This window comes from Astatotilapia calliptera, chromosome 16 (genome assembly GCF_900246225.1).
Source record: "Astatotilapia calliptera chromosome 16, fAstCal1.2, whole genome shotgun sequence".
Taxonomy (NCBI): domain Eukaryota; kingdom Metazoa; phylum Chordata; class Actinopteri; order Cichliformes; family Cichlidae; genus Astatotilapia; species Astatotilapia calliptera.
Window position 1 is genome coordinate 17,648,359 of NC_039317.1, and position 11,679 is coordinate 17,660,037.

The 11,679-nt window shown below is 38.5% G+C and overlaps 1 protein-coding gene across 3 annotated transcripts; it reads right to left on the reverse strand.

The window, feature by feature from the left end:
- Positions 1-10,031: 10,031 nt before the first annotated feature.
- tmsb4x (thymosin beta 4 X-linked) lies at positions 10,032-11,110 on the reverse strand. Of its 3 annotated transcripts, none has more exons than XM_026145178.1 (3): positions 11,053-11,110; positions 10,485-10,598; positions 10,032-10,398 (listed from the first exon to the last, which is right to left on the reverse strand). In XM_026145178.1, exons 2-3 carry the CDS (start codon positions 10,582-10,584, stop codon positions 10,367-10,369), a joined length of 132 nt encoding a protein of 43 aa, XP_026000963.1. In that variant the 5' UTR covers positions 10,585-10,598; positions 11,053-11,110; the 3' UTR covers positions 10,032-10,366. The 3 variants fall into 3 exon arrangements, with proteins under 3 accessions (XP_026000963.1, XP_026000960.1, XP_026000961.1); XM_026145175.1 differs by having other exon boundaries at positions 11,038-11,110; XM_026145176.1 differs by having other exon boundaries at positions 11,034-11,097.
- Between the last annotated feature and the right edge of the window lie 569 nt (positions 11,111-11,679).

Sequence of the window (11,679 nt, forward strand, 5' to 3'; positions counted from 1 at the left end):
AAGGCCTGCAAACACTGGCTATTTTTTTTCCTTTTGTAAAAAAATTACAAGTATAGACAATATTATTTATAGGATATAAAATTGAAACCTTTCTTCAGGTACACAGGTTTTACCAGAAGGTGGAGCCAGTTACTAATATAAAGAAGCAGGAACTGAAAAAAGATGACAAGTTCCTATGTCTACTGTTGTAATCAGAAAGTTAAAATGCGTTATCTGTGTTCCTTTGTTTTTTAACCATTACCTAAAGTCTCTGTTTGTATATGATTTGGAATGACGTAAGATGCATTATACAAAGTTAAGGCAGTTTAAAAAAAAAGGGACAGTTATCGGTTGATCAGGAGTTTCATCTTTCCCTCTTACTAATAACAGGACCATCTCTGCAGCATATCATTAATTTGATCATTTCAAACGCATGTGTTAGATCATGCACAGAAAATAAAGACCTGAATTATTTTTACATATTGTCTTTGTTTATGTGTTTGTCTCTTAGTGTTTTAAAAGTGGTTCTGTAATCTTGCTTCATGCAATGCAGAACCTTGTTTCAGCATCGGTGATTTTCAGGAAGTGCACCTCCCAACTTCCTAAAAACCTCTCAGGCCAGCACTCCCCTCTCATTAGAAGTTTTTAGTGCTGTTAGTACAGGGCATAACAAACCCCTGTTTGACCCTCTGCCTGTAAGATACATGCCACTTTTAGAGAAAATCAGCTGCTTCTATGTGGGCACGCACATTTCATCCAGTGAGTCCCTCACTGTGGGCTATGGTGCAATAAGCACGGCCTTTACTATAAAAGGAGAGACAAGGCTGTTGAAGAGTTATTTTGAAAGTGATGTGTGTACACAACCACATCCTGCCTTGAGTGGAAGATGCCATGAGCAATGAATGCACTGCAGACAATACTAACTGCTGTAGAAATGGGCCGCTGCCACAGCGCTAATGTAGTTTGAGGTAATACATCTTTGAGCGCTGTTGTCCAGATTTGGCCAGAGTCTATATATGAGTCATGTTTAAAAACAAACATTTGCTTCCTTTTAAAATAGCTTAATTAGCTGCTTACTTTATAGTGTGGTCTCTCTAAAACTCATCAAATCTGATAACTTGTGAAGTTCTGCCACGGTTCAGGAAGGGAACTGTTACTTCCCCCTGCAGTAAACGAAGCGATCTTGAGAAATCATTTTGACAGGCTGTGTAGAGTTCTGATTAGAGAACCTATTATTCGCAGGGCTAGTGTGATAAATTTGAAACTTAATACTGAGCTTGTGCATAAAGTATCACCTTGCATGAGTAGAAACCTAATACAACAAATCTAGGAGGTATTGCTGATGGTCACATTCCAACTAGTAGCTTAAGAAACTCAAACATTTAGTCAAAGAAACTTCCACCTCTGATATTTTGTTGCTGCAGCTGTAATTTAATGGCACTGTTTGTTTTGCGACCTGACAGAAATCTCCTTTTACTTGCAGACAGAAGATCTTAGGTGCAGGTGTTCCCCCTAAAATGATGGCTGCATATAGAATAAACAATGAACTGATGTTAAGGGAGTTTGAACCCAGTACAACTAGACAGACAGACCCTAGGGAATTCAAGCTGTCTGGGAGACACTTTCACTCATGCACCTCAATTTGATTAGCAGGATGAGGTAAATGCAAGTATTGACCTCAGCTGGACACCTCCTGTTCTCCTTTTAGCGATAATGCAGGAGCAGACGCAGCTGTGCCATGCTCTCAGGCTGGCTTGATGGGTAGCACCAGATGTCTCAAGAGGGTCAGTGTGTGCGACTTACCATAATTTATTAATGGGCTTGCCTGTTCAGAACATTGCAGTGGAATAGTAAGTCTGCCACAGTCTTTTGCAGACCTGATGGAGGTGCTTTGCATATTGCCAGACATGTAGGAAATTCATTTCTCAGTGTTTCTCACTCCTTGGCAGATGCCGACTCCACATACAACATTAGAATGAAAACTGTATGTACCTGTACTGTGCCTGCAGAAGCTGCATTATGTTCTTTTGAGTTGTTCTTCAAAATCTGTGGTTACTTAATGGGGAACTTTCCTCTTGCACTTCCTGCCATGTAACTATATTTTAACACTGTTTTAAACTGCCTTTTCTAACCTTCTAAAATAATAATTCGATACTTTAAAATAACTCATGCATTTGCTGTGTTTATTTATTTATTTTTGTGATACCCCTGACAACAGATTTTTCTAAGCAAAAATCCCTAAACATTACTCCATTGACAAAACTAGGTCATACTTGCTGTTTTCTCTTTGTAATATGAGACATATGGAGTCAAAGGCACATGTTAATATGATAGTTACCTCTTGTCAAGATAATACGGATTTGTACTATATCCATTTTTTGCATTATTCTTTGAAGCTAGTAAGAAGTTAATTTACTGTTCAATCATTTGACCCTAAAGGTCAGAGTTTAAAGCTCTCCTTTATTCCTTTTAACTGTGGAGGTTTGTGCTGGATATAATTACACAACTATGTACCCTAAGAAGACAACAGCCTCACCTTGGTGTAGTGATTATGTAAACTGCATGCCTAACATGATAGGACATGCTGCAGTATCACTTTTACCTCCTGCTATGTCTTTGTACAAAAGCTGTAATGTTCCTGCACTATGGTAGGGCCACTGATAATACCTTAAAAATGGCTGTGCTGTTATTACAGACTTTTGTTGCTATCAGCAAAAGTCTATGAAAATGAAAACAACCAGATTTCATTTCCTGTTTCTGGTTAGAATGAGCTCTAAAGCTGTTGCTGTACGTATGCAGAAAAGACAGGGATAATAAAAATCCAGTCATGGATCTTTTCTTTTTTTTAAGCACACTTATAATTATAGTTTTGGGGGCTTGTATATAATATAATTGTTACACACATTCATTTGATGCAGACTTCATTCATTCCCTTTTTTTTTTTTTAGCCGTTTAAGCATTTAAGTGGTAAATGTTTTAATAGTGCTCGATATATGTGCAGAAAGAGGTGAGGCTTGTATGTTACTCTATGTAAATGCAGATTCCTCTGCAGGGGTGCACAGCATGACGTGGAAACAGCCCACTAGAAACAGAGAAAAAAGGAAGAGAGACATTGTCATAAATAGCAGAGGTCGGAAATTACAGCGCAAAAACTTAAACCCTGCTTTGTCTTGACAGCTTCCTCAGACCCACTTTGAGCTGTACACTCAAAAACACACACACACACACACACACACACACACACACACACACACACACACACACACACACACACACACACACACACACACACACACACACACACACACACACACAACCAGAGCTTATCCATATTAATTAAGGGGAGATTAAACTAGACCAAATCTGAATGCCATGGCCTCAGATGCCTTGTTTCTCAACAAGCTGTTATAACTTCTACATAGCTGCGGAATACATTAAACTTCCTGAGAGTTTGTGTGTGTATATGACATGGTCACAAATGTTAAAACAGCTGTGAGGCTTTTTGAAAAATCAATATATCGATCCAGGCATTTAGCCACTTTACTGTGCATCCGCTATAGGAACACTATGCACATTCCTCAGAGATGCTGTCTGAATTTCCAAACATTTGAGCTTTTGCTAATGAGTTATCAACTTTGACTTTACTTTTCACAGATCATTGTACTTCCTGGTATGATCCACTGACCTGGACATAATAGTTTTATGACTGTCTGACATTTGGGGCAGTTTGTGACATGGTAGAGAGTATAAAATAGAAGTGCACACAGTAAACATCCTGATGGCATCACTTTAAATGGCTTTAAGTCACTGCACATGCCTCTGTCTTAAACCTCGTGTGAACAGAGAACAGAAGTGTTCACAGCCCATGTCGAAGTTGCAAACAAGCACATTTTTAAAAATTATAATACTTTATAGCTACTGACCTGTTTTACAAACAATAATTACAAAGTTCAGCAAAGAGGAATCAGGTCAGTTGAAGCTTATGTTTTATTCCAACACTATATTAGTGTATTTATGCTTTAAGCCCATCAGCTCAGTTAACTCAACTGTGGAGTTTTGCTTCTTCAGTTTGGTGCTGCAGCTCTTTAACCACATCCTGTCACACACCTTTGAAACTCAGACAAATTCACAATTGAGCTACTTTAACACAGCTATAAATTGCCCAACGTGGGATGCGAAGGAGATTTAACAGTTTGGGTATGGTAAGACGTTTCTGTCTTCGATGGTGATCTTTCTTTGCCACCTAAAGTGCGATTGCTTGGCCAGTATCAAATGTCACCACAGACACAAAATAACAGGTGCCTTGCAGGTTTCCAGAAGCATACTTTGAACCATTTCAGAGAAATGCGAATCTCACCAGTTAAAAAAGCTACAATGTAAGTTACAGAAGCTTAATTTACTGTGTAAGACGTAGAAGTTGGTATGTGGAGCTCAGGGGACTTACTCTGCTTTTTTATGTGTTATCAAGTAGCTGGTCCATGACGGGCCACACATCTGCAGACATCTGGACTACAACTTGTCCAGGAGCTGCTTTTTGTTGTGTTTTTTTGCCCCTTGAACAAAAACACTCACTTCCTCTGCTTACATCCCACTATTGGTGCTGCAAAACTTCTGTCTCCCTCTTTAAAAACATGCAAACTGGCATTCACTCTATACTTAGTCCTCTCACTTCCTGTCTCAGATGTTGCACATGATTTTGTAACCACAAGTTAGCTTGATTACAGTTATCATAGTAGCCTAAACCCTCACCTTCTTCATTTATTCTGCTTATGTCACATAGGGGTGGTGGGGCTAAAGTCACAACTGGCACCACAGTGAAATCTTTCTGTTTATAAGCATTTACCACGAGGATAGTGCCGCTGAATGCGGCGACATTTGAAGTGACAGACTCACATCTGGTGAGCTACTATGCACAAGAGGCTGACTCTCCTACAGCTGCAGGGTTGCATGCACATGTCACATTGAATCACTTCTACACTCCCTACATCTCTGCACCAAATCTGTTTGCAGACACTATTCTGCAAGCTAGCATAGTCACTAGTTAGTTAGAGCTGGTTTTATGTTTTCTTTGTGCAGCTCAGCCTAAAACATTTGTATTTATCTTTAAATGTTCTGAAATAACAAATTAATATATTGTGGTCATTTTAGTGTTGATGTTTTACATCTGTTTTAGAAGTTACTTATCTACCAGAAGTTACTTTACAGATGTCTATATTAGCAGCATTTAGAATGCAGTTGTGGGGAAGACGGTTGAAACCACTTATACAATTAAATAAAATGTTAACTGTTTTGAAGGGGGTTTTTGTTTGCTTGTTCACCAGTTGGATTGACAGCTTTTGATCTATCATTGGTTTGACAGCTCTTGACCTCAGTACTTTAAAATAGGCTGCTGGATGTATTAACTGCCAGCAGGTTAATTTCAACTTCCTGTTCCTTATTTTGAGCATACATTTGTCATATGATGTCGTTGCTTTGTAAACTGTTGGTTGATATCTGTACACAGGCCTGTTGAACTAGTAGAGAAATGAGTTGATCTCAGGGGTCAGGGGATGGGTAAGGCACTGGGGGTTGGAATAGTGATACTATTGTTAGTTTGTTCTTGTTGATAAAGGAGAAACCTCTAGGTTTTCCTCTGATGATTTTTAATTTTGCTGTGTCATATGATTACTCACTCGTGCTATCAATAAGTGTTCCTTTCCATTCCTCCCACCTGTATATTTTAATTGTTTGTAGAATCTTTAAATATAATGTCAGTTAATATTTTTGCAACATTTGAACTACCTGCACTCAGTTACGGAGTCTGTGTGCTTCACTAATCATGTACATACACTCAAACTAATGATAGAAAGCCTATAAGAAATTGTAAACTATCCCAATACCCTTTTTTAACTCTTTGCCATTTTATGTGCTCTATTTCAAAAGGATTTCAAATAAATGAGTAAAAAGTCGTTCTTTTTCCTGACCTTCCTCTAAAATTCTGCAAGATATTTTAGCTATTTCCACAACATTGTTAATCAATTATTTTGTTCGATGTGCAGACAGATATCTTCTCTTGATTACAGCTATAGCACAAGACTGCTTCTGTGGGTGTCTTTGTCACGCACAAGAACCATTATTGTGTGTCACTGCCTCGGTCAGCTCACACCCTCAGCTTTTGTGTCTACCTTTCACACAACTGCTTTTTCCCACCACGGGTATAAAAAAGAAGACAAAGAAGAATTGTCCCCTCTTTTATGCGTTCTGAATTGACAACACAACGAGACAGATGACCAAACTCTTTTGTCCCAGCTTCGGCTTTGTATAGTCAATGGTAAAAATGAAATAAAAACGTCTTCTGTCGGTTATACTGGTAGATTTTCTGATATTAAATAACAGTATAAGAAAATGAATCAAACAATTCAGATACTTTGGTGTTATCTGCTGTGTTTGCCAGTATCTGTATTCTGCCAGAAGAGAAAGACATCCATGATAATTCAAAAAACAATACTAGGTTGGTGCTACTGTGGGACTATCTAAATTACTTTAAATAATGGCTAACTCTTAATATGCTCATAATATCACTTTATGGCTGACTTTTCCAAACCCTTCTTTTTACTTTGTGCCATACTGACAATAATAAACAGTTTTATTGCCTGTAAGCTTGTCTTCCTGACTGCTAATAGGTTTTATCATTATTCCGAAATAAATCATGTTTGTTTCTTCATCTGGTGGAATACAACACAATTATATATTGACAGCAGTGTACGTAGGTAATGTATTACATAAGAGCGCAACGGTAAACTGTGCTAAACTGTGCTAAACAGTGTTTACGCTTTGCTTCATACCTGAAGCCCTAAAAAACTGCAAGGCTGTGTCTTAACATGAGAGACATGCTGTGGCATGTAGACACATTTTTACATCATCGCCTGAAGGAAGATAGTCGAGCGTTTGCTGTGAACACAACAGAAAATATTTCACTGTGGAGTTGAGTTTGTCTTGTTTTATGTCTGCTGTCCGTAGCAGCTGTTCTCAACAGAGTCGACTCATTATATTCCTAGCTGGGCATTCATTTCCTACAGGAATATCCTTTATAACCTATTGGTACACCACAATAAAAACCTCCAGGTGTGGTCATTTATTTTCAGTTCTGATATTAATGCAAAAAACAGAAAGGTAAAATAAAGCTTGGGTAGTGTGAAAAACAACACATAGAGCAAAACCATCATACATGAACAAGATAATTCCTGAAATCACAATTGCTTGCACTGATCAAGCAATACTTTTCAAAAATTAGTTCCTCTTGAGAATTGAATAGATTTAGAGCTTTGAACAACACTGTTTGATCCACAGTGGAAAATCTCATCTGCTGCCATGGAAACACAGAGAAAAGTAGAAGTTCAGTCTTAAACCTGACTGGTTTTTTTGTGAGCAGCAGAAACACAGAAACAAGTCTCACCATACAGCTGAAATTCTGTCACTTCCTCCTGAATGTAAAAATAAAACTTATAGGAACAGGCTTGTTTCACTATTTTAGCATTTCCTCTTAAAAACACAATGGGACCTAGGTGATAATTCCCTAAGTGATACAAATAAGGGGTGTTCATTATTTGTGTTGTTTTTGTGTTACATTGGTTTTAATATTATATATTCACTGAAAAATATTTTTTAAAGTAAAAGCTAAGTGCTTTGCCTAAATTCCAAAAATTAAACCAGTCCACTGTTCAGACAAGTAAAATGATTTCATGGGGTTTGCTTTATTTCCCTTGTGATGTCTCATTGTTTAGTAACTGTCTGAGGTGTGATTATTCCCATGCCATTACTTCGAGGTTCATCAGCCTATATAGACTTACAAAGGACAGCAGCATACACTGCGTCTCTTAAAATGTATCAAAGGAATCATTTGAGACAAATGTGTGCATCAGTTACACACAAAAATAAAGTCATTCAACTCTGACTGCACTGATAATGGAATTGGCTGCTTAGTTGTAAAATAAGCATAAATACAACATATTTGTCTGAAAGTAGACTTCACAGTTCATAATAAAATAGGAAAAAAAATGTGATCTTTATAAAACAGATTTTTTTTTCCCTTTCATGATACTATGTTTTCCAGCTATATGAGACAAGGGCAAGATGTGCTTATTTTTTGTGTATTCTGTACAATCCTGCATATCTTTTGTCGAGTTATTCATATCCACTCAGTCCAACAGTACAATACAGTCGTTGGCACTGTACAATACAGCTACTGGAGCAGGAACACTGTCAGAGTGGTCTCATCCTCCTAGCACATTATGTACAGTATGCAGCTATAAGCAGTCTCAGGGATATCTGTGTTCTTTGTCAGTTACCCCTGAGTCACAGCCATTTCAGAGGGTGTCCATCACAACAGTGGCAGATGGCAGTTTGGTCTCTTACGCCAAGTTCAACTCAATCAGCCATTTCATGTCACTTGCATTCCTTTTCAAAGACTTCGTCAGGTCTCAACTTGTCAGACACCGTCATGGAAACCAGAACCATAAAGGCAGAATTAGTAAAAATATAGAAAGACTTAGATTTTTATCGCATAAATATGGTGCTTTCCTTATTAAACGGACACATTTTGTATTTTTCCAACATTCGATCTAGTGCTAAACCCTTACAATTTATCGCTATAAAGTACTTTTGTCTGTCTAAGAAAGTTTAAAAAAAGAAAAACATGAAACAGTCCAGTGACAGAGTATTGTCTTGAAATCCATAAATTCTATATGGTCTGTCTCACAGTACACACTATTATAGGACACAGAGTTCTTGTCAGACCAGACTGCACATACAGATGGTAGATGGTGAAGAGGAGGGCCTGGCATCACAAATGTCTACATGAGCTCCTTAAAAACAGCAAATACAAAATAAACTAACATGTCCTGTTCCCTTATTAAAAACAAATGTAGCCTGAATATGGCCTTATGGGAAAGAGGATGAACTTGTGCCAATCCCCCAGCAAAGCCTATTGTTGTTTCAGCACAGCTGTTATGGTCTGTAGACACATTGGCATAGTGGTAACCATATTCCAAACATAAGAGACAACTGATGTGTGTAAACAGCATAATTAGTTCCTTTTTGTTTTAGTTCAGTTAATTTGAGAAAAAAAACAAAAACAAAAACAAAAAAAAAAACCCTTTACATTTTTTGGAGGTGACAATCTCCAAATACACCTGCCGCACCAGTACTGTGGTTTAACACATTAAACACCGTCACCATGATTAAGGGTTCTTGAATATGGTTTCCAGCTAAATGTAGAATTTGTTAGATCCTAAAGCTTTCTTTTTCATGTGCACCTCAAGGCGCAGCAGCTTCATTTCAAACACCCATTTCGCACAGACCGGTATTAAACTTCTCTTGCAAGGTAGAGATTAGTAACTGGACCTACAAGTTTAGAGTTTTGCATCTGCAGGTGTAAATAACTGGACAGTTTCAATTGCATGTCACAAAATAGAGAGCCATGGCTCTTATTCCAAACTGGCATTTTAAAGGAACTAGTCCATCAGCTAGTGGCTTTGGATGCGTTATTGCATACTTTAACACAGGGGCCTAGTGCAGCTGCAAGGTAGAAAAACCAAAAAAGTGAACTATGTAGGACTAGTCTTGAGTACAATTGTGGCAGATAGGGCAGCAATGTTTTGCACAACACCTTTACAGACCACAAGGTTGAATAACTGGCTTTTTTGGATGTTGACGAAGGCTTCCGAAAAGTTCTGCATTGTAAAGTTGTGTTTTTGAAGCCCACTGGGATGACATACAATTTCTGCAGTGCTTAAGATGCACAATTAAATTTTAAAAAATAAATAAAAAAAGAGACAGAGCCAATATATTACCAGCTTCTGTTGGACCGGTGCTCAAAAGGAACCGGCTGATCAAGCTTTAGTTCCAACTGTTGGTACAGATTCAGTTTAGCTAGCAGACAAGCTGAAACGCCTATAGAGAGCCTCCATCCAGTCAAACCTGCTCAGGATAAAAGGGCATTCAATGTTAGCTCCCAAGGCTGAGCAAAAGTTACACCGCCACCCCCCCCAAAAAACCAAAACACCACATGCACGTGAAATTTACATTTTTTTTTATTGTGCATATTAAACAAATCTTGCGCATTTCAGGTTTTACAACAGCTTGCTTGTGAGCATTACAGGTGACCGGAGTAGGGCTACAAATTGCCAAGTGCAGATTTGTCAGTTGTTTCCCCCCTGCTCATTGATGCACACAGATGACCAGATCCTAAAGGTGACATAAAGCCACACTGCCATACTGTACAGAGGGTCATCAAGCCAAGTGAATAGTGTGAGTTGTACAGCCATTTCTCAAGTAGGTTATGAAACTTGAAATGCATTTTGATAGAGACGAAGCTTGTCAAATGTACAGCACGTAGGAGGCCTGGTCTTCATGATGACTCTGCCTTCTCCTGTTCGATGACTGCAACAGGAGGTAGAAGGTTAGGGTCTCAGAGTTCCAGCATAGCAGACATGCTCTGGATTAAAGTCAGACGGTGTAGTACCTACCTTCTTTGGTTGGCAGTGGGTTTTTCTCTTGAGTCTCGGTCTTCTTCAGCTTGGTCTTGTCAAAGGTTGTAACCTCAGTGACGTCAGGCTTGTCAGACATGTTTGCAGAAGGTTCTAAAACAAAGAGACCCTTCTTATTAGGCTAATCAGCACACCCGAGCATGTGTAGTCAGACAGTTAAATTTCAAGGCATTGAGAATTTGAATACCGCCCCCCCCCACCCGGACTCATACAGTCGCTAGCGATCTCGATGCACACAACACTTTCAAGTACGGATGCTGCTACGCCGAATGCACTCCACAGTGAACTTTAATTTTAAACAGGCGTTCTACAAATTCGTGTTTAAAATAATAATAAAAAAAACCCCCACAAAGCAGTATGCTCATAAATTCCGCAGCTTAGGTCATTTACACTTTTACTTTGTTAAACGTCATGATGTAGTCATTGAGCCAAGAAACTGAAACCAGAGGAAATAAGGGCACATCAAGCTAAAGTTGAGCGCCGGTCAACTTTAACAAGAAACAAAAAACAAAAAAAAGAGGAACTTACTTACAAGAGCACGACTCAGAGAAATCACAGGCTGCGCGTCCGGTTGTTGCAGGAGCAGAGTGCTAACGTCAGCCTCAATCACACAATAAATACAATACCGTATGCAAATGAGCCTCTGACGTCACGACAAGGCTGCTTCGATACAAACGATAAAAAAAAGAAAAAGTGAACATTTTTTAATCTTATATATAGTCTTGAAAACAAACGCTGATATCCCGAAACCATAGCGCAAGTAAAAAAAACAAAAAACAAACAAACACCTCAGAACATTCATTCAAATCGAGTGGCCATTAGCAACAGCTGTGTGCCATTAGCTTAATTAACGTCGTTTATTGATTTTCTCCGAACTCTACAAAAGGTGTCTGCATCACTACAGCGCCTTGTTTGCTCTTGTAAGGAAAAATAAATGTAGCCGACAGTTAGTGGAACAATGACTTGAGGGTTTATTTGCAAACGGCACTCCCATTAAAACTGAATCAGTGGTGACACCGTATGGACAAAGTAGGTACTAACCAAACGTGGTGTAGCAGATTCCCTGGCTTCAAGAATTTGTATTTTTGTTGTTGTTTTTTCCCCCTAAACAGTAATTACTAAGTCCTAAAATGTCAGTAAAAACCCAAATGAAAGAGTAGGCTGTGCATAAGTT

Excerpts from the sequence above, each read along its gene's own strand:
- tmsb4x (XM_026145178.1), bottom strand. The coding sequence starts at position 10,584 with ATGTCTGACAAGCCTGACGTCACTGAGGTTACAACCTTTGACAAGACC. Across the intron at positions 10,399-10,484 it reads CCCACTGCCAACCAAAGAAG|TCATCGAACAGGAGAAGGCA; the intron begins GTAGGTACTACA and ends CTCCTGTTGCAG.